Here is a 22759-nt window from a genome sequence, read left to right as displayed (position 1 = left end):
CCTTGCTATGGATGTGCTGTGTCTTGTGACCCAGGGCAGTGGACAAGATGCAGGGATGACCTGTCATCCAGTAGGTGCCAAGATAAGAGGGAGAGAAGAGGGTAGAGGGGAGTGGAGTGTGATAGGGATGGAATGGGTGGGAGTGGTTTCTATGTCTTTGTCTTTTGGCTACCTCTCATGTAAGGGGGAAAAGCCTTTGGTATATGTATAGATTGATAATCCATAAATATGTTTGTTAAGAATCATATTGTAAAGTAATGAATTATCGTACAGCTCCAGAACTACAAACCATAGAGAGACGAAACTGGCTGATCCATTTACATTATGTACGAAAAGAATTTGACACCTGTAAGCAGCTTATCAAAGAGCAGCTTGAAGAAACTCGGGGAATGTGTGAATATGCCAATTATGTCCAAGTAAGCTTTGTAATTAATTTGATCAAGGTGTATTTAGTGATTATACATATATTATATATATATATATATATATATATATATATATATATATATATATATATATATATATATATATATATATATGTATAAAAAGTGTTATATATATATATATATTTTTTATTATTATTATTATTTTTTTTTTCACAAGAACATTGCATTACACTATAGCTATGCCATACTATATTAAACCATAATTACTAAATACATTTACATTGTGAGAATTTGATGTCATAATTGCACATGAATAAATTGATATGGATAATTTTAGGCATTTATTTTGTTTGCACTAATCAGTGCTATTTTGTTTTCAGGGTTTGACTCTTAGACAAGAAGGGAAAATTCAGGAATCTTTTGAGTTATTTCAGCTGTGTAATATTCTTAATCCAAACAGTGCTGAAAACATCAAGCAAATGGCAAGATCATTGTAAGTATAATTAGTGGTCTTGAAAATATAATTATTTTTATTTACATGTTATTAGTGTTTTGTGTGTGCTGTGTCTTGTGACACTGCTTCTGACCCAGGGCAGTGGACAAGATGCAGGGATGACCCATCATCCAGGAGGTGCCAAGATAAGAGGGAGGGAAGAGTGTCAGAGAGAAAAGCTATCCCTCTAAAATTTTGGATGTACAGGAGTCCCTCAAATGACGCGGGGGTTAGGTTCCTGAAATTACCGCGTATGACCAAATCCACATATGCTGACTTTCCATATTAAATACCGAGAACCTTATGTATGTATTTACCTAGTTGTATTTTACGGGAAGGGGAGCTATACTCGTGGTGTCCCGTTTTCGTATCTCATTTTATCTAAACTATTTTTAAATTCATGTATTGTTTTTGCACACACCACTTTCTCATCTAACTTGTTCCAACTGTCAATTACTCTGTGAGGAAAGCTGTTCCTTTTCAGGTCTCTTCTATAGCTGTCTTTTTTTATTTTCTTTCCATGTCCTCTTGTATTTCTGTCATCCCATTTTATCAGATTTTCTCTATCAGTAATTTCTATGCCTTTCATGATTCTGTAAATAGCTATCAAATCTCCTCTCTCTCTTCTTTGCTCTAGTGTCTGTAGTTCAAGTTTTGCTAGTCTCTCTTCATATGATAGTTTTGAGAGTGTTGGTGCCAATTTTGTAATTGCTCCTTGTATTCTTTCAATTTTTTTTATACATTTTTTGCACTTGGTGACCATATCATTGCTGCATATTCCAATCTTGGTATTATCAGGGTGATTAGAATTTTCTTCACCATTTCTTCATCCAGGTATGTAAATGCAACTTTGTTCTTATTAAATTATAGGTTTCTCCAAAAATCTTATTTATATGTTTCTCAGGTGACATATTATTCATAACAATGACTCCCAGGTCCTTCTCATTTTCTACTTTTTTTATTCCTTCTTCTCCCAATTTATATGATCCTGTTATTCTGTTTTTACTTTTTCCAAATTCCATTATACTACACTTCTTTGTATTGAACTCCATCTCCCACTTCCTACTCCATTCCTGTACTTTATTTAGATCTCTCTGTAGCGATTCACAATCTTCTTCCGTGTTCACTTTTTTCAATAGTTTTGCATCATCTGCAAAGAAGCTCATATAGCTTTCAATTCCTTCATCCATATCATTAATATATATAGCAAACATTATTGGGGCCAGAACTGTTCCTTGTGGAACACCACTTATTACTTCATCCCATTTTGAGTGTTGGTCTCTTATCACTACTCTCATTTTTCTTTCTTGCAAAAAGTCTTCCATCCAATTTAGCAGTTTGCCCTGTATTCCTCCTTCAGTTTCTAATTTCTTAAGCAACTTCTTATGTGGTACTTTGTCAAAAGCTTTTTTTAGGTCTAGAAATGCACAATCAGCCCATCCATCTCTTTCTTGTATTATATGTATTAGCCTTGAATAGAAACATATTAAATTGGTGACGCATGATCGTCCTTGTCTGAATCCAAATTGCCTTGGATTTAGCACGTTTTTTTCTAAATATTTTACCCATCTATTTTTGACAATTCTTTCACAAATTTTTGCTATTGTACTTGTTAGAGAGACTGGCCTATAGTTGGTAGGGTCTTCTTTATTTCCCCCTTTATATGTAGGTACTATATTTGCTTTTTTCCAATCTTCTGGAACTTTACCTTCTTTCAAGGAACTGTTTATTATGCTATGTATTATGTCTGCCAGTTCATTCCTGCATTCTTTCAAAATCCAGTTTGCTATTTTATCTGGTCCATGCAATTTTCTGACCTCAAGATTACTCAAGTGTTTCAATATTTCATTCTTTGTTACTTCTATTTCTTTCATAGGGGGGACTTTCTCTTTCCATTCGATCTCTTCAGGTTGTATGTTCTCCCTTGTAAACACTGATTTAAAATGTTTGTTCATAATTTCTGCCATTTCAATTTCCTCTGTGTATTCAACTCCTCCTTGTCTTAATTTCTCCAAATCTTGTTTGTTTTTCAGTTTGTTGTTTACAAATCTGTAGAATAGTTTTGGTTGATCTTTACATTTTTCTATGACATCTTTTTCATATTTTTTCTTTTCCTCTCTGCACGCTTGTACATATGCATTTCTATAACAAGTATATATTTTCCATTTTTCTGGTCTTTTGTTTTTCTTCCATTTGGTCCAAGCTTTGTCTCTTTTGTCTTTTATCTCCCTACAACTTTTATTGTACCAGCACTTTACATATTCTTTTTCTTGTTTTTGTCTTGGGACATACTTTTCTACTCCTTTTTTATAGATTTTTGTCAAAATATTCCATTTCTCTTCTACTGTTGTATTTTCTTTGTGTATTCTTTCCCAGTTTTCATTTTGGAAGAATTCTCTTATTTTATCAAAATTTGTTTTTTCGTACATCAATCTTCCTCTTCTATATTGTTAATTTCTTTTCATGTATTTTTTCTCATTTAGTTCTAGTTCTATCAATATGTGGTCACTTTTGCTTATTGGTGCCTGGTATTCTATCTTTTCCACTATTTTAGGTTCTGATGTGATTATTAGGTCTAGTCTCAATGGTTCTTCTTCATTTCTATACCTAGTGTTCTCTTGGATCCATTGTGTCATTGTGTGGTCAATAATCATCTCAAGTAGAACACTTCCCCATGAGTCTTCTCCACCCTTTACGGTCATCTCTTCCCAGCATATTTCTTTGCAATTATAGTTGCCCATCATAACTATTCTTCCTCCATCTTCCATTATCTCGTTTAGTGTTATTCTTGTGTCTTCTAACATGCTTTTATGTTCATTCTCTTCCCACGAGGCTGTTTTTGGGGTCACGTAGTTTATTACAAACTTTCTGCTCTTCTTATCTCTATCTTCTACTTCTATCATAATCATCTCTACTCTATTCTTCCCATATGTGACACTCTTCACGTTTATATCCTTCTTAGTCAGGAACATAACTCCACCCCCTTGTTTTATATCTCTGTTTCTAATCCAATAATTATATGCATTGTGTCCTATACTGTTGGGTGGTAGTGGACCTTTTAATTTTGTCTCAACAATTCCCATTATGTCCGGATCTTTTTCTTTCAGATATTTGTTCAGTTCATTCAGTCCTGTTATTAATCCATCTATATTTGTGTAGGATACTCTTAACTTTCTGTTATTTCCATTGTATTCTCTGTTTCTTTTGTGTTTCTCTCTGTTATTTTCCATTTCTTCTATTTCATATTCACTACTCTCCAATAGAATTCTTGTTTTTCTGTCTCCATTCTGGTCTCTTTTTTTTTCTTAGCTTTATGTCTTTTCCCTATTTCCTCCTCTCTTTCCTCTTTATTCATTTCCCTTTTTATCCATACCTTTTTATGTTGTTCACTTGTTGCTAGTTTCCCTGTTTTGGATAAGATATTCTCTGCCGTCGTTTGTGACCTGAATTTAATCTTAATTGGTCTGGTCTTGTCTGTACTATATTTCCCGAACCTGAATTTCTCTTTGATTTGTTTCATTATTTCTGGATCATCTTCCTGAACTAATTCTAGTAAATTTCTTACTTTTTCATTTTCCTCTTTGGTTCTTGTGGTTCTATCTGGGTTATATTTCTCTTCCATTCCTAATATAATTATACATTTCTTTCTATCTGCTAAGTCTCTTACTATATTCTCCTTCTGTCTCATCACTTTAATAACCGAGTCTTCAGTTTCTTTCATTTGTTGTTTGATTATGTCAGTAAATGCAACTTTGCTGTTTTCTTGGATTTTTTTTCCAACCCTCTTTGTTGTCCTTACTATTCTCCTTTAAGTCTTTATTCTCCTTTTTTACTTCCTTTAACTGTTTTTTTAATTCTTCAATTTCCTTAGTTAAGTTTTTGTTCGCCTTCTCTAATTCTTCCAATTTTTCAACCTTCTGCACAATGTTGTTAACGTGACCGAACCTAAGCTCCCAGTGCTCGATCATCTTATCGAGCTTCTCTTCTAGTCTTGTCAATCGGGGGGGATTTGTGTCCCCCCCCACCCTCTTTAAATCCTTGGAACATATTCTCATCATCTTCTACTGTATTGCTCTTATCTATACTTCTAATCTTTACATTTTTGTTGATTCCGTCCTCTCCAAAGTCATCGTCTTCAGTTTGTCTCTTGTTTACATTTCTCCTAGCTTCCTGGACCATGTCATTCTCTTCCTCATTTCCTTCCATTTCCCTCAATATCCCTTTCCTTCTCCTTCCCTATCACTTCCCCACTATTCCACGAGCACTCCCCTTCCCTATAAATACAAAAAGGCACTTCCTGGATGTTGAGATCCACGTAGTTTTTCCTTTTTCTTTGAAACACCAATTCTCGCCATCCATTCGATGAAAGGGTGTGTGCGTGCATGTGTGTGTGTGTGTGCGCGCCCATGTATGTGGTGTATGTATGTGGCATTTGTGGCGTATGTATGTGTTTGTGCGTATATACATGTGTATGTGGCGTATATGCATATGTGTATGTGGCATATATACATGTGTGTGTATGTGGCGTATACACATTGTGTGTGTGTGTGGCGTATGTATATATGTGTGTATGTGGCGTATGTATGTGTGTGTGGCGTGTGTGCGTGCGTGTATGCATCTGTGTTAACATGTACAAGCAAGCATGTATGTGCGTGTGTCTGTGTTCGTATTTGTGTGTACACGCACGCGCATTCACAACATACACTGGTTGTCTAACACGTGTCTACGTGTGCGTGTCTACACGTGTGTAAGCGTGTATATGTCTGTTTTTAATCTCCCAAACCACCACCGCCAGTAACAAGAACCTCATAAGAGAAATTAAGACACGACAAGCACAGTCATTATCAGACTTATTAGTTGTGTTCCAAACGAAAGAAACATTACACTTCAACAGGTTAGGGTGGTAAAATTGTTTGCGATGTTGCCGCGTGTGTGCGTATGCGTGCCCGACTCGGCGCGAATTTTAAAACGGTTCTCTATATTTGAGATGGTTTTGAAATAAAATCCGTGTAAGATTGAATCCGTGTTATTCGAATCCGTATTATTTGAGGGACCCCTGTACTCAGAAATTGATTCATCATCCAGCTCTAATATCTTTAAATTACTATTGTAAAAAAAAATTAATTAGGTATGATGAAATCCATAAAAAGGACTGTATTCGTCAACAAAAACATGTAAAAATGTTACTATGTCCAAATTTTATATTCTTACTCGCTATCGGAAAGAAGGGATCAAAAACGTTTTGTTTTGTTTTCCTCGCACCCACATGTTCAGAGAGGGGAAAAATGCCACGTAGGCACGCCAAGACAGCCAACCCAGGCTATTAATATCTTTGTCAAATTATCCCTTTTAAAAGGGAACCAGTATTGGAGAACAGAACGAGTCTGGTCTCAGAAACTAGTCTTGGAACTAGTAGGAGACTGAATGGGACGCAAGTTCTCAATTCCCTCCCTTCCCCGGTTTGGGAAGCTTTTGGATGAGGTTAGAAGAATAAATGAACCAATGATGGTCGAGTTTCCTTTCAACCAAGAACGGAAAGTGGACTAGGACCCATCTACCCAATGCCCCAGGTCCTACCATATGACTAACCTGCAGCCCAGTCCAACTCCTCATCCTTCGGTTTGTGTCATTGGGTGTCAAGGAGTAGCGGAAAAATGATCGCTTCCTCCAGAAGATGGGTGGCAATCTGTAGCATCTGAATTGTTGATCTATACTGTATATATTACACAATTTTATTTATTTTATTTATTTATTTATTTTTTTGTCGCGGTTCGCCATGACAAGAGGATGGAGGAGAATGGAATGTGATCGGGATGGAATGGGTGGGAGTGGTTTTTATGCCTTTGTTTTTTGGCTATCTCCCTTATAAGGGGAAAAAAGCCTTTGGTATATGTATGTATGTGTGTATGTATTAGTGTTTGGTGTGTGTGTGCATATGCACTATATTTCAATGAAATAGATACATTCACTCTTGGCTTTCATCACCCTCTTTATTCTGTATCTTTCATATTTCATCATTTTGTTTTTGTAACTAGTCTTCAAATGCATGCCTCATTTCTGACACAGATACACTCGCCATTCACTACTCTACCTTCTGTTCTAACTTATTCTCCTCATCCCACTCATTATTTTTTACATACTTTAACACTTTCTCCTTGAAACTTGTTGATTCTTGTGCTACTCCTTCTTCTATGTCTTTATTTCTACATTCCATATATCTCAGTTTTGCCTGGTATTCATTTTCTTTCCCTTTTTTTACTCAATTCACTTTCAGCACCTCTACCTCTTTTCTCTTATTTCTCCAATATGCATCCACTCATTCTCCCGACCACCATATGGTGATCAGATATTCCACCCCTCTCTTCCCTACATTCATACTCAGAACTCTTTCAGTTGTCCTCTTGGACAGAAATATATAATCGATTAATGCTCTCTTGACTACCTTCCCATCAACCGCCTTGCCCTTGTGCACTCATGTTCATCGTATTTGCTATCATTAGTTTTCTTTTAGTGCATATCTCCTACATTGTCTCCACTTTTGTTCCATTCAGCCACACCATACTTCCCTATCACTCCATCCACAGGCTCATCTCCTACTCTATCATTTGAGGCTTAAGTTTTCTTTACCCCCTGTGAATCATGTTTTGAGGTCTTGCAGCCCTCTCTGTCTCATCTCCTACCTTCAGGCATGATATTCTTCTGATTTAAATCGGAATTCAGATTTTTTTCTTTTCCTGACAATGATCTAAATTTTTTGTCATTAATTCCTGATCGTAATAAATGATCCTGTTAAAAAGAAAAACTATTTTGTTGTCGTCGAATAATTTTTGGTTGATGTGAAGTTTTGGGCAATTCATATGTCAGCTGTATCTGTGTGTAAACAGTTTATTTTGTGGTGGCCCGCAAGTGATTCGTTTTGTATAGCATTGCATGGTGTGGTGCGCACGTGTACGTATAGCAAGGTGATGACGGGGGTAGATATTATTTTGGCCGAATTATATTGATAGCAACATCAACGGAACAGCTTGCATGCATTTGTTTACTAGCAATTCAGCCCAGGGACTCAGCCTAGGCCTGTGGCCCCCTGACCCCCACTGGGGGCTCTGCCCCTGGACCTCTGGCCAATGTAGGTTTTTTTTTTTTGGTTACCCACTATCATGCCTGTACCTTAGAAGAGGTAAGCAAAATCTCAAAGCAGGATGCAAAAACAGGTTGAAGGAAAGCCAGCTCCAGGTGGCGCCCCTGAGTTAGACTCCCATCCAGGAGTTGATGCCAAGTGTGAGGAAGTGACTGAGATTGATGGTATATTTAGTCACTGTCAATCTTCTCTCCCATTAACTAATAATAACTTCATTCTTTTAACCAACCATCATAAGTCACCTAGTGATGATGGGAGCAAGGGATGGTGATCTTTAGAAGCCCTTAGTTACAACCTACAAGGCAGACAATGTTGGCCCAGTGGTCACCCTGTAGTAGGACCTGAAATTAGAGCAGTTCGGTAGCATTCTTATTCAGGATCAACTCTGGTCACTCTGCATGTGGAAGGGATGAAAAAAGGTGCCTTAAACATAGCCTCCTTAAACCTAACCTGGTTGAGGAGCCACCCCAGCAGGGTCACTTTTAATAGGGCATGAATAATATTAATGATAATAATGAGCAAACAACAACAATGAGGCGGTAGTAACAGTCCTCCCAAAATATGTGTCCCTCTTTTACACTTCCACTCCACCCTGAAATACTTCCCTGTAAGTGAAGTGAAGAGTCAATCCCCCACTCCCCCACAACACCACCACCGCCCACTCAAGTATCAAATAACTTTATACTTTTGTTTACAGATTCCTACTGGGTCGACACAAATTAGCTGTTGAGGCATACCTACAAGCCCAGACCAAAACTGAGAAGCCAGATTGGGAACTACATCATAATTTAGGTATGTTGGAACGATATCATTGAATGTTTTGCATTAATGCTGTAAGAACTTTAAGTTACAAAATATTTTACATAAGTTACAAGATGAGCAGCATAAGGAATATTGAATGTATAATGCAACTTTGATAAAGCTTTGTTTAACTGAATAGAAGGAAGGGAAGTGAATAGTAGATATTTGTAGTCAGCAAGAATCTTCATTTACTTAATAGTGCAATGTGGGTGTACCAGTGGCCTTCTTCCCCCATTTAAGGGAAGTGACAAAATCAAAGCACACACTTAGACCAGAATAGCTCTCTAATCCCACCTCTCCCATCCCAACACCTCTGGGATGAAAGGTTACCCAATATGGGTAATGCTTAGTTTTCTTTGATTGACAGAGGCTGCCATTTAGATTAATTGTTTTTTCTTTGCTCAGGTGTATGCTACATATATCTAAAAGAGTATGTGATGGCCCAGGATCAGCTGAGCATTGCACTGGAGAACAACAAGCATCATCAGACCTTTGTCATGCTTGCGAAACTCTATCTCTTGGAAAATGATGTGCAGTCAGCAATTGCAACCTACAAAGCAGCTGTGGAGTAAGTATTGGAGCAAATTTTTTTTTCAAAATGAAGATATCATAATGTACTTGAATATAGGGGGAATGTTACTTAATAGGAATTTTATACACTTGTGACCAATGGACATCCAGAGGCAATTTAGGAATTATTGTTAGAATGAAAAATGCATAGTGTTAAATGTAGAATACAGATGGTACTTAATGTTTACCCTTAAAGTTTATGGCTTCCTATAAGGAATAATTATCTTGTACATACATATACCAAAGGCTTTTTCCCCCTTACAAGGGAGGTAGCTTAAAAACAAAGACATAAAATCCCCTCCTACCCATTCCATCCCCAAATACTCCACTCCCATTCACCCCCTTCTGCTCTCATATCTTGGCTTTTCCTGAATGATGGGTCATCCCTGCATCTCACCCACTGCCCTGGGTCAGAAGCAGTGCAGCAAGACACAGCACATCCACAGCAAGGCCACTTCATTTAATCAACAACCCCCCTCCAACCCCTCATGCAGAAAAAGAGAAGACAGGGAGAAATCCCTTTGGGCTGTATCATTTTATTATTCACACATACTTCCTCTTCCTCCATCCACCACCCCATCCTTTTCATGCATCACAGCATCATCCATACGCAACCATTCTCTATTCACCCCTGTCTTCTGTCTTCTCCTGTCCTTCCTCAACAGACATTCCCCTCTTTCTCAATGCCCCTTTTACTCCATCCATCTATCTCATCCTTGGTAGCCTCCTCATGTTCATTCCTTCCACTTCTGCCTTCCACAGCTCTTTTATTAATCATTCTTCATTCATTCTTTCCATGTGTCCAAACCATCCCAATACTCTTTCATCAACCCTATTTCCTAACTCCCTTTCCACCACTGCTCTCCTCCTCACCTCTTCGTTTCTCACTCTATCCAGCCTAGTAACCCCTATCATACTACTCAGGCACTTCATCTCAAACACATTCAAGCCCCTCTCTTCCTCTCTTTATATTCCATGTTTCTGCCCCATATAGTGCTGTCAGCAAAATCACTTCTTTATACAATCTCCTCTTAGCATCCATTCCCAAATGTCTATTTCTAATTACACTTTTTAATTCCCCAAGGCATTTACTTGCTTCTCTCAATCTACATTCTACCTCCACCTCCACTCCTCCCTTTCCTGCCACATTCGCACCCAAGTATCTAAAACTATCCACTTCCTCCAATCTCTCTCCCTTAATACTCACTTCCAGTTTGCTGCCTCATTCTTCTCTTGTACATCTCACCACCTTACTTTTACCCACATTTACCTTCAAATTCCTTCTTTTGCACACCCTCCCAAAATCTGTCACTAACCTCCTTAATCATTCCTCTGATCCTGCCACAAGTGCAGTGCTGTCAGCAAACAACAACTGGCTTATCTCCCGCTTTTCTCCATTTTCTTTAACAATCTCCAGTCCCTGACCCATTACCCTTGTGTTTACCTCTTGTACCACCCCATCCATGTATAAATTGAACAGCCAAGGTGACGTAACAAATTCCTGGCGAAGTCCCACCTTTACTTCTCTCCATTTCAGATTCTAACACAGGCTCTACTACTTTCATAAAAACTCTTGACTGTTCTTGACAGCTTTCCTTCTATCCCATATATCTGCAATACCTCCCACAGTGCCTTCCTGTCTACCCAGTCATAAGTCTTTTCCAAATCCATAAAGGCCCAAAAAACATCCTTACCTTTTCCTAAAGCTTTCTCATATATCTGCCTTACCACAAAAATCTGATCCACACAACCCCTACCTGTCCTAAACCCACACTGTTCCTCACCAATTACTCCCTCAGTTCTTATCCTAATCCTCTTTGTCAAAACCCTCCCAAAAGCCTTCCCAACTACACTCAAGAAACTGATCTCTCTGAAACTACTACAGTCACACTTGTCCCCCTTTCTCTTGTAAAGTGGAACTATACAGGCACTCCGCTGGTCATCTGGCACTCTACCCTTTTTTAAACAAACATTAAATAACCTCACTAGCCAGTCCACCATCACTGTACCTCCCTTTTTAGAATTCCACATGACACCCATCCAACCCAGGTACCTTACCTGCTCTCATCATCTTATCAACTGCTCTCATCTCATCTTTCCTTATTTTTCCTCCATTTTCTTAGTGCTTCCCACTACAACTACCTTTCCCTCTCTATCCTCCTTCACATTTAGCAACTCCCTAAAATACTCTGCCCATCTTTCTCATATTTCCATATCTTCTATTATCTCTTCATCCGCACCTTTTACCTTTTCTTTTCTACTTGCTTCACCTCATCTTCATCTCTTAATTTCTTTCCTAAACATCTTTTTATTACTTTCAAAATTTCCTGTCATAATCTTACCCCATTTCACATATGCTCTCCTCTTTGCCTCCTTTATCTTATGCTTTACTTCTCTTTTATTTTATTTTTATCTCTCATATGAATATCTCATCCTATTTTGTAACCAATCTGTGAATGCTTGCTTGTCTTCTACAACCTTCTTTGCTTCCTTATCCCACCACTCCCTATCCTTCCTTCTATTTCTTCCTGTCCTTGTTCTACACACCATCTTTGCACACCATGTGACTCCCTCCTTGAACCATCCCCATTCTTCCTTCACTCCCTCCCACTCCTCTCTGTTTCTTCTTGTACTCCTCCTTTTCTTCCTCATTTAAGCAGTTTACTTTAACCACTTCAATACGGGACTTAAATCTCGCGGGCAGCAGCCAATGCCAGCCGTACGACGTAACGAAATAATATTCGCGTCATAAAATATAGTCGCCGCTTATATCGATCGTTCTCTCTTTCACCCGCGAATTTTGAAAACCACAGAGAATGGGATTTAGGGCGCATTTGGGAGAATGTAAAAACACACTACAATAAATATAATCAAGACGCCGATATGGCAGCCTCGCGAATACACTCGCTCCCCATGACGCCTACGTGTGCGGCACCGTATGGAAGGGGTTAAGCACCTCCCTACCTTCTGTCCTTTTCCTCTTTCTCCATCTATCCTCCACTCTCGACTTACCTTCCATCAAAAAATGATCTGATATTTCCCCACTCTCTCCCCTTAGAACATGTACATCCAAAACTCTTCCTACTCTTCTCCAGGTTATGAATATGTAGTCCATTAATGCCCTAGCTACCATCCTTCCATCCACCACCCTCTTCCATGTGTACTTATGTTTGACATTCTGCCTAAACACTGTATTTGCTTTCATCAGTTCTCTTTCAAGACATATCTCCACCATCAATTCTACACTATGATTTTTCCCTGGAGCTCCACACTTCCCAATCACTCCATCTATTGGTTCATTTCCTATCCTAGTATTAAAGTCTACCAATACCTCTACATTGACATTTCTCCTAAAACCCTGTATGCACTCATTTAAATTATCCAAAAAGCCTCCATTTCCTCTACACTCTTCTCACTACCAGGCTCATATGCACTTACAAAAACCCACATCTCCCTTCCCAGTTTCACCTTCATCCACATTAACCTTGAAGAAACCTCCTTCGTCTCCACCACACGTTTGCCTGTCTCTTCACTTACTAGTATAGCCACCCCTTCTCTCCTTCATCCTCTCTTCACTCCAAACACCCTCCCAACTACACTCCCAAACTCAAACTCACCCCTCCCTCTTAACTTGATTTCACTCAATGCCAATACATCCATTTTTCTTCTCACAAAAATACTGCCTATCTCTTCCCATTCACTCTCATCTGTACCACATCCATGCTTATTAAAAGACCCAGACCTTAGGGTTCTGGTTGGAAAACTCTTCCTAGACCCTCTTATACTTTTGCTTTCTTTAGAAATGTTCGTCTTCAGGGAGAAGGATGCTTACACTTGTCCACGTCCTGTTTTTGTCACCTTCTACGACTTAAGTGGGAATACTTGGTGGCAGTATTCTTTTCCCCCACCACAGGGTTCGGTTAAAAAAAGAAAATTAATGTTCAGAGATGTGGTACAGGACAGTATCAAGAGTGGGGGGGGACAGCATAATGGAGGGACAGTCTCAGTATAGTAAAGTGTCATAATTTCTCTATGAGTAAGAGATTTCCTTTATCACAGACAAAATGATGTGTGACTCTGGTTCATAGGGGTGCTCCATATAGACCCTAAAGCATCAGCTGCATGCTACTGAGCAGTTTTTAACCCCACAATAACATGCAGCCAATACCCCAGATAGGGTATAAGGAATAATTGTCTTGTAGTTTGCTTAATTTTTTTAAGCAAACTACAAGATAAGAGGGAGGTTCCAAGATAAGAGGAGGTGCCAAGATAAGAGGGAGGGAGGAGGGTGGAGGGGAGTGGAATATATTGGAAATGGAATGGGTGGGAGTGGTTTCTATGTTTTTTCTTTTTGGCTACCCCCCCGTGTAGGGGGGAAAAGCCTTTGGTATATGTATGTATGTAGTTTGCTTAATTTGTTAGGCATGAAGTAGGTGTTTTTAGAATTCAATGCTGTTGTGTATAGGTCTAATGTGAAGTCACATTGCAAAGTAAATTATTTGTTTTGTATTACAAACTACACAGTAAAAGGTACAGGTGGATATCCTGGGGCCAGGGTGGAGACTGAGTACCACACCAATAAATTTCATTATATCTTCCTCTTCCATTGTCCCTAGATAAACAAACCATTGTTTTTACAGTGCTTAATCATTCATGATACAGATGTGCATGTGAAGGTGGCAATAATACTGGGAATTATCTGTATACCTGCGTTATATAACACAAAACATCTATGTTCTACAGTAGAATTAGAATTATGCACTTATTAAATTAAAACATTAGAGCTAAAAACAGGATCAGGTACAGATGAATTTCCAGTGGAGGGAGTTGAAATTGGGTTGTGATTACTGTGTGAATGATTAAAAGCATCCCAGATAAAATCAATAAGGCAGTCAGGTGAGATGAAAGTAAGGTCTGTCATGGGCTGATTTCTGATTTGTACATGAACTCGCCTACGAGTGCACAGAGAACCCAGTCCTCCACTACCAGTTTCAGTTAGTCATCTTGTGAGTTGTTCACAGTGCTTCCAAACTGTGGGTGCCATGCATTCGCATGTACTTGGAAATTGATAGGTTGGGTTTGCAGACATACCAGCCTATCAAGATCTGTGCTCGTTAAGAAATTGTTTGGTGGTAGACACACATTTCAGACTCTTTCTATTTATATACAAAGGGTTTCTCCCTCCTTATAAGGGAGGTAGCCAAGTCAAAAGGCATGTAACCACTCCCACCTATTTCAGTCTCATCCACCACCCTTTCCTCCATCTCATCTTAGCTCCTCATGGATAAAGGGTCATCCCAGTATCCTGCCCACTGCCCTGGGTCAGAAGCAATGCAACAAGACACAGTACATCCACGGGAAGGCCACTTCACTTAATTGGTGACCCCCCTCCCTCTGTCCCCACATGCAGAAAATGAAGAAGATGGGGAGAAATCTCTTCGGGCTGTGTTAAAATGTTGTTCACAAATAACCATTCCCTGCTCCCCCCCCATCCCCTGTCCCCTTCCTTCCTTGCATCATAGTATTGTTTATATGCAGCCATTCTCCACTCACCCATATCCCCTGCTATCTCCCTTCCTTGCTGAACACCCCTTTCACCCCATTCATCCATCTCATCCTCAGTCATCCCTTCAAGTTCACTCCATCCACACCTCTTTTACTAATTTTTCTTCACTCATTCTTTCCATATGTCTAAACCATTCCAATAGTCTTTCATCCACCCTATCTGCCATCTCCTTTTCTACCCCTGGTCTCCTCCTCACCTCCACATTTCTCACTCTATCCATGCTAGTAACCCCTACCATACTTCTCAGGTATTTCATCTCAAATGCATTTAGACTTTTCCTCTCTGGCTTCCTTAAGGGGGTACGCGACACCTGGAGGTCATTTTCTAAAATATTTAGAGTAAAGAGCTGAAACTTCTCAGGTAAATAGGTATCCATATTGCCTACATTTTAGGTGAAGCAGAATGATGTATGTACACATGTACACATGTACACATGTACGTATACCAGTAGCGACATTTAAAAGTGCACAGCACCATAATACGTGGACCAATTTGTTTTATATTTTGGCTATGATTAGTCAGTAGGCACACCTAGGGCCGGTCATTGAGTAATTGAACAATTTCCTTTATACTTTTGTATACAGGCATTTCAATTTTAATGTCTGGCAAAAATCGTGAAAAATACAATTTTTTTGCTCTTGTTTCCATTATTACTCCGAACTCTTTCATCCTATTCAAAATATTCGAACGATCGGCCCTAGCAGTTACTAAAAGTAATATTCCCTGTAAGTTTCATCTAAATCTAATGTATATTAGATTTTTTATGATTAAAAAAAGTAGAAAAATATCGAACGGAGATATGGCAACTTGAAATATGAATATATCTGTAACTTGCTTATAGTTTCACCAATTTGACTGATTTTTTCATGGCTTAATTCTTATTATATAATAAGTAAGTACAGTAAAAATTATCAACATATTTTAATTATAAGTACTTTAAATACTGAAAAACTAAAGTATAAGTATGTCACAGTAGTGACGACGCACAGACGACAACATCATATAATTTGCTTTTTTGCACCTTTGGCAGTTTCTTCATATGAAACCTCTCTGCTGGGGGTCTTCAGGGTATCTAAATCATTGGAAAGAGGTTTATTTTCCAGTAGTGGGCGCCTTCTCTTTCCTCATCAGATTCCCCTCGCCAATCTATGTTGGTAGGGCACCCCTTCCAGCATCATATGATGTCCCTTCTTCTTTCTTCTTCCTGTATAGCCTTGATCTTTTTCCTCTTGCTTTCTTCTTTGGATTTAATCTTCCTCTTTGAATTGTTTAGTCTAATGTTGTCCTTTACCTCTGTCACCGTCACAGAGGTGCAGGTGAGGGCGGTGGTGGAGTGAGAGGTGGTGAGATCTTTAGTCATCTTTGACTGCTTGCCATCTTTAACTGCTGTTTTTTGTCATTGTGATGTTCTTTTGTTCTTTTTGCTACCCATGATGACTGTACTAAAGAGTAATATGTACTAGCTAAAGTAATAGATTGCAACGAGAGCTCATGAGACATGCGTAGTTCCCTTTTCAGAGCTAGCCGGTAACTAACGCTTAGTTTCGCACAAAGTTGGCGAAATATTCTCCCTCCACCTTCCTCCCTTCCCCTCCACAATCGTATTGGCCGTTGATACACTGGGCGAGTGTAAATTCAATCAAATTTCAACGTTATTCGCTGCGCCTGAAGGTCCTAAGTGGCACGCCTCCTTCTAGTGTGGGTTGCGCCTTTAAATCTGTCCCTTTAATCCTCACCCAGGACCTTTAAATTGCGCGCGGCTGAAAAATTATTTGTCGGGATTTGTTTCTAAGTGGTATACGAACATTTTGAACACAGTTTTGAAAAATGCCATATCTTGACCAAATTCACCCCCCCAGGTGTCGCGTACCCCCTTAAGTTCCATGTCTTTACCCCATACAGTGTTGTCAGCACAATCACCTCTTCTTATAATCTCCTCTTTGCATCCCAGATTTCAGCATACATACATACATATACCAAGGCTTTTTCCCCCTTCCAAGGGAGGTAGCCAAAAAGGGAAATGCACCAAAAACACTCCCACCCATTTCATCCCTAAATACACTCCACACCCCTCCCACCCTCCCTCTCATCTGAGCACCTCCTGGATGACGGGTCATCCCTGCACCCTGCCCACCGCCCTGGGTCAGAAGCAGTGTCGCAAGACACAGCACATCCACAGCAAGGCCGCTTCATTTAATCGGCGACCCCCCCTCTCCGTCCCCCCTTGCATATAAGGAGAGGACGGGGAGAAATCCCTTCGGGCTGCGTCAAAAATTACTCACACATACTACCCCCCCCCACCCCCCACCCCCGCCCATTCCTCCTCATGCAATCACAACATCATCCATATACAACCATTCTCCACTCACCTCTGTCTTCCGTCCTCTCCCTTCCTTCCTCAACAGACATTCCCCTCTTCCCCAAAGCCCCCTTCACCCCATCCATCCACCTCATCCTAGGACGTCCCCTCATGTTCACTCCCTCCACATCTGCCTTCCATACCTCTTTTACTAGTCTTTCTTCACTCATTCTTTCCATGTGTCCAAACCATCCTAATATTCTTTCATCAACCCTATCTTCCAGCTCCTTTTTCACCCCTGTTCTCCTCCTCACCTCCTCATTTCTCACTCTATCCAGCCTAGTAACCCCCACCATACTTCTCAGACACCTCATCTCAAACACATTCAAACTCCTTCTCTCTTCTTCTCTTATGTTCCACGTTTCTGCCCCATACAGTGCTGTTGGCACAATCACTCCTTCATACAGTCTCCTCTTAGCATCCATTCCCAAATGTCTATTCCTCATTACACTCTTTAATCCACCAAGGCATTTACTCGCTTCTCTCAATCTACATTCTACCTCCACCTTCACTCCACCTTTTCCTGCTACACTTGCACCCAAGTATCTAAAACTATCCACTTCCTCCAGTCGCTCTCCCGATTTCAGACTGTACTTATTCCAGATGACCCGTCATCCAGGAGGTGCTTAGATGAGAGGGAGGGTGGAAGGGGTGTGGAGTGTATTTAGGGATGAAATGGGTGGGAGTGTTTTTATGCCTTTCCCTTTTTGGCTACCTCCCTTGGAAGGGGGAAAAAGCCTTGGTATATGTATGTATGTATGTATGTATGTACTTATTCCAGAAATGCTTTCAAACTTTGACACCCTGGGTAAGACTTCATGAAGAATTAAGGAACTTCCAGTTGACAGAGACCAAAGATGGGTACCTGCCAGTCATGGTCCTTCAAGATGCACAGCAAAGAGAATTGTGTTTCCATTGCTGTTTTCAAAAATCTCTCAACCCCCTCACCTCCTTCTGTAGGTGCAGATTTGAGGGGCTGGCACTTGGTGGCTAGGCTGGGCCCAAGATCTTTCTCTGTCAACTTCAACTGTACTATTTCTACTTTTTCATATATGGAGAGCTGACAACCAGTGATTACTCCTCTCCTTATACTACTTTCAACTGGTGACATAGAAACAGTCTTGCTCAAATACAAGATAGATGTATGGGAGGGTCTTGTGGGGCTGTGGATTTCCAGTCAGTGAAACTGGAGGCAACTGTTAAAGAGGGGATGGAGAGGGGGGTTGCCAATTTAAAGAAGTGGCCTTGCTCTGGGTGTGCTGTCTTTCTGCATTGCTTCTAACCCAGGGCAATGGGCAAGATGCAGGGATGGCCCATCATCCAGGAGGAGCCAAGAAAAGAGAGAGGGAGGGGTAGTGAATGGGAGTGGAGTATGTGGGGATGAAATGGGTGGGAGTGGAATTATACCTTTTGACTTTGGCTACCTCTCTTGTAAGGGAGAAAAAGCCGTTGTCATATGTATGTATATGTATGTACAAAGTCCTCTGCAAGGGGCATTGTCCTAGCCTCCTGATAGTGGGAAGTTTCTGATATTAAACCGAATCATCTTTAGTAATCGTTTATTCCTGTTTACCAATATTTCTTCACATTTTTATCATTATTATTAGGTGCTCTGTCTCTATTTTAGATATTTCCCAGAAAACAGTGATCTCCATACAACACTTGGACTTCTATACATGCAAATTGGACAGCATCAGAAAGCTTTCGAGCATCTTGGAACAGCACTTACTTTTGATGCCAAAAATACCCGTGCCATCCTTGCAGCAGGTTCCATGATGCAGGTATGTCATCAGTCAATCAACCCATTACTCAGGTTCTTTCTTGCAGAAGACCTACAGCCTCCTCAAGTAATCAACTACAGCCACTGATGCAGACTATAATACACTCAATTAAGAGATTTTGTGTTGTTGTTTGCAAAAAATGAATGTATGACACTGACATAAGTGTTCAAGCCTTGTATAAGGGATGAATGGTCCTTTGATATATATGTAAAAAAAAAAAAAATGCTCGCAAGCCAAGTGGGTTAGAACATCGTTATTATTATACAGTGAAGGTCACTGTGAGGGCAGGTCGAACCTTGCTACTGTCCAGTTTAAGTAAGGGCATCTATCTGTATAGCAAAGGTTTTTTCCCCTCTTACCAGGGAGGTAGCCAAAGTCAAAAAGCATATACCCACTTTCACCCATTTCATCCTCACTCTTTCCTCCCTCTCAGCTCCTCATGGATGATGGGTCATCCCTATATCCCACCCACTGCCATGGTCCAGAAGCAATGCTGCAAGACAGAGCATGTCCACAGCAAGGCCACTTAATGTGCAAAAGATAGGAGTAAATGGAAGGAGGCTGTAAATGGATAAAGGGATGATGCATCTTAAAGGATTTCATTTGCTTCATAATTCATTCTGAGTGGATGAGGAGAGGGTTGATGTACTGTGAAGTGGTGAGGGTAAACCATTACACAGAAGACATTGAATACCTGCCTCACCTTAGCCATACCCAGACAACAACACAATATTTCTTGAGTGACTTATGTGGCTCCTGCAAATACCTGGGGCAATGGATTGATTGATTGATATTATACTGTATATTGTTAAGGTTTGTTTTTGCCTTATTTTCTGTTAATACTGTAATAAGCACATTTGAAAAATTGTCTAACATGTTTGTTACATGAGAAATGCATGTTATGCTTGCAGTTTTTTTTTCAGTTTGTTGAACAAAGGGCTGCACACTGTTTTTGGGTGATTCTCACTTTTTGGTTTGTGTGAGTGTTAGTAGCACATTTTGTTTGTTTTCTAAGGTTGAATGAAAAAGTTTTATGAAATAACATTTATTAAAGAATCCAAATAATCACAATATAATTTTTTTTCTCTCAATATGACAGAGTCACCAAGACTATGATGTTGCACTCTCCAAGTATCGTATTGCAGTCCACTCAATTCCTGAGTCACCACCTATATGGAATAATATTGCAATGTGCTTCTTTGGTAAAAAGAAATATGTTGCTGTAGGTATTGCAGATACTTACGTACTTGAGTCAGATAGACATAACTGTTCATTTGAGTTAAGAAAATGAATGACATTTCCAAACTGAAAAAAGAAATTGAACTTCTTGTAGAAGATTGCCATTATTTTTATAGTTGAGTAATATTTCTTTCTCCTGTTAATCTTTCAAAGGCCATCAGTTGTCTGAAAAGAGCAAATTACTTGGCTCCATTTGATTGGAAGATTTTGTATAACCTTGGCCTTGTGCACCTGACCATGCAACAGTATACCTCTGCCTTCCACTTCCTGTCTGCTGCCGTGAATCTACGCCCAACACGTGGTCATGTTTTCATGTTACTAGCAAGTGAGAATATGAAATACGAGTTGTTAGTTAATTAAGATACAGCATAATATTATTGTTCTATGTGCCATTTCAATGTTACTGGTAGTATAAAGGGGTTTATATGATTTTTCAAAATATTTATTTCAAATGTGGAATTATTTATTTTGATTATGGATATTCTTCATGTTTGTGCAGTTACCTTGCAAGCAAGTTATGAATACTGATTGTGGTTCTGTCTTTATGAGCTGTTCTCTTCTATTTTGGTCTTCATCTTATAGAATGGATATAAATACTTTAGAATCAGTACAAAGGAGAATGACCAAAATGATACATGGGCTCAGAAATTTACCATAGGAAGACAGGCTTAGGCACCTTAATTTGCACTCTCTGGAAAGATGTAGAGTGCAGGGGATCTAGTAGAGGTATCCAAATGGGCATCACAAAGGTGATGTAGACAAGGTCATCATATTAAGACAACAGGGTAGGACTCATAGTAATGGATTTGAATTGGACAAATTTAGATTTAAGGAGGAAATAGGCAAGAACTGGTTTACCAATAGAGTGGTAAACAAATAGAATAAACTGAAACTATAGGTTTTAAGATGTTAGATAATTTTATGGATGGGGATGATAGATGGTAATGGACATGGAAATGCCTAGTGTAGGCCTTGAAATCTCTTGTAGTCTCCCTCATTCTTATGTTCTTATGATCTTATTCCAGTTGCACTGACCTACCTAGATGATGAAGAAAATGCCCGACAAGCATATGAACAAGCTGTTTCATTGGAAACAAGGGACCCAAGCATCTGTGTTAATTATGCTATCTTTTGCCACAATCATGAAGATGATAGCATGGCTACCAGGATGATCAATGAATTTGAAGAGAGGGTGGTACGTTTCAGACAGTCAACTGGGGCTGATGTGGATACAGAGGTATGTGTGATTGAAATGTATGTATTTTAGTTGACTTTGATAATATATACATATATCATATATATATGTATATGGTTATCCACTTAACTTTTTTCAGGTTATGGAAGCAGGGAGCAAACTGGCCACAATACTCGGCATTGAGAGTTCTATATTTGCAAAGCGCTCTAATCGAACAAACCAAGATGGTATACCATCAGAAGTCCTGGTCACGGAGAGCTCAAATAAAGAGGTTTGTGATTTGAAATACATTTAGGTAAAGAAGTTCTTAGATACTTTGCAGTCTTCTTCCCCTTAAGTCACTCACTCCCCATTCCTGACCTTCATATGAGTCCTACTACTTGAGTAAATACTTGACCCCCCATAACAGACATTCCCCATATCCTATGCATCTGCGACATATTCCATTGTGCCTATTAACAGTCACATGCCCTCTCTAAATCCATAAAAACTCAAAACCATCTTTACCCTTTATAGAAGTGTTTGTATAATAATTGTGACATTATATTTATGTTTAGTATAGGTTCATAAGACTGTTGTTACATTTTGTAAAATAAGTTTAGACTGCTATACACATTTTATCTCATGTACATATGTATTCCTAATAGAAAGAAGAGGAAGGTGACAAAATTGCTACACCTGAAGGTGAAGACAGAGGAGGCAAGGATGCCCCTGACAGTTCTCCAGAAGAACAGACTAGTGTCCAGGAAGAAGTGCCTCCAGCTGATTCAAGTCAAGAGACTCAAATGAAAGAGAGAGAGGAATTAGTTTAGATTTAATGGATGCATATGATTCCCCCCTTTCCCTTCAATATTTCGTACATATTTCACAGGTGGAAATAAAATGTCTACTGGCCAGGTTGGTCAATATACAGTACTGACATGAATACTGATAATGATTTTTTTTTTTTTTTTTTTTTTTTCATATTATAATTAGTCCTAAATCCACACTGTTCCTCATCAATTACTCCTTCTGTTCCTCTCCTAATCCTCTCAATTAAGATCCTCCCATAAGCCTTCCCTACTACACTTAACAGGCTAATCCCTCTGAAACTACTACATTCACACTTGTCCCCTTTTCCCTTGTAAAGAGGAACTATACAGGCACTTCTCCAGTCCTCCGGTACTCTACCCTCTCTCCAGCAAACATTAAATAACCTCACCAACCAGTCCACCATCACTGAACCTCCCTT

At 39.4% G+C, this 22759-nt stretch overlaps 1 protein-coding gene across 2 annotated transcripts in view; it reads left to right on the top strand.

Moving 5' to 3' along the window:
- BBS4 (Bardet-Biedl syndrome 4) overlaps nt 1-22465 on the top strand; it is a 45774-nt gene extending 23309 nt beyond the window's left edge. For both annotated transcript variants that reach the window (XM_076212023.1, XM_076212022.1), the window contains exons 3-12: nt 274-416; nt 767-879; nt 8715-8809; nt 9224-9386; nt 18941-19094; nt 20194-20316; nt 20487-20658; nt 21359-21570; nt 21668-21799; nt 22176-22465. In XM_076212023.1, the coding sequence (XP_076068138.1) occupies nt 274-416; nt 767-879; nt 8715-8809; nt 9224-9386; nt 18941-19094; nt 20194-20316; nt 20487-20658; nt 21359-21570; nt 21668-21799; nt 22176-22340 (1472 nt within the window). In that variant the 3' untranslated portion in view covers nt 22341-22465. The remainder of the gene's footprint in view (nt 1-273; nt 417-766; nt 880-8714; nt 8810-9223; nt 9387-18940; nt 19095-20193; nt 20317-20486; nt 20659-21358; nt 21571-21667; nt 21800-22175) is intronic.
- The last annotated feature ends 294 nt before the right edge of the window (nt 22466-22759 follow it).

Source organism: Oratosquilla oratoria, chromosome 29 (assembly GCF_046742065.1).
Source record: "Oratosquilla oratoria isolate Oo_2021 chromosome 29, ASM4674206v1, whole genome shotgun sequence".
Lineage (NCBI taxonomy): Eukaryota > Metazoa > Arthropoda > Malacostraca > Stomatopoda > Squillidae > Oratosquilla > Oratosquilla oratoria.
Note: the sequence above shows the minus strand (reverse complement) of the source record. Positions and strands in the feature narration are given on the sequence as shown.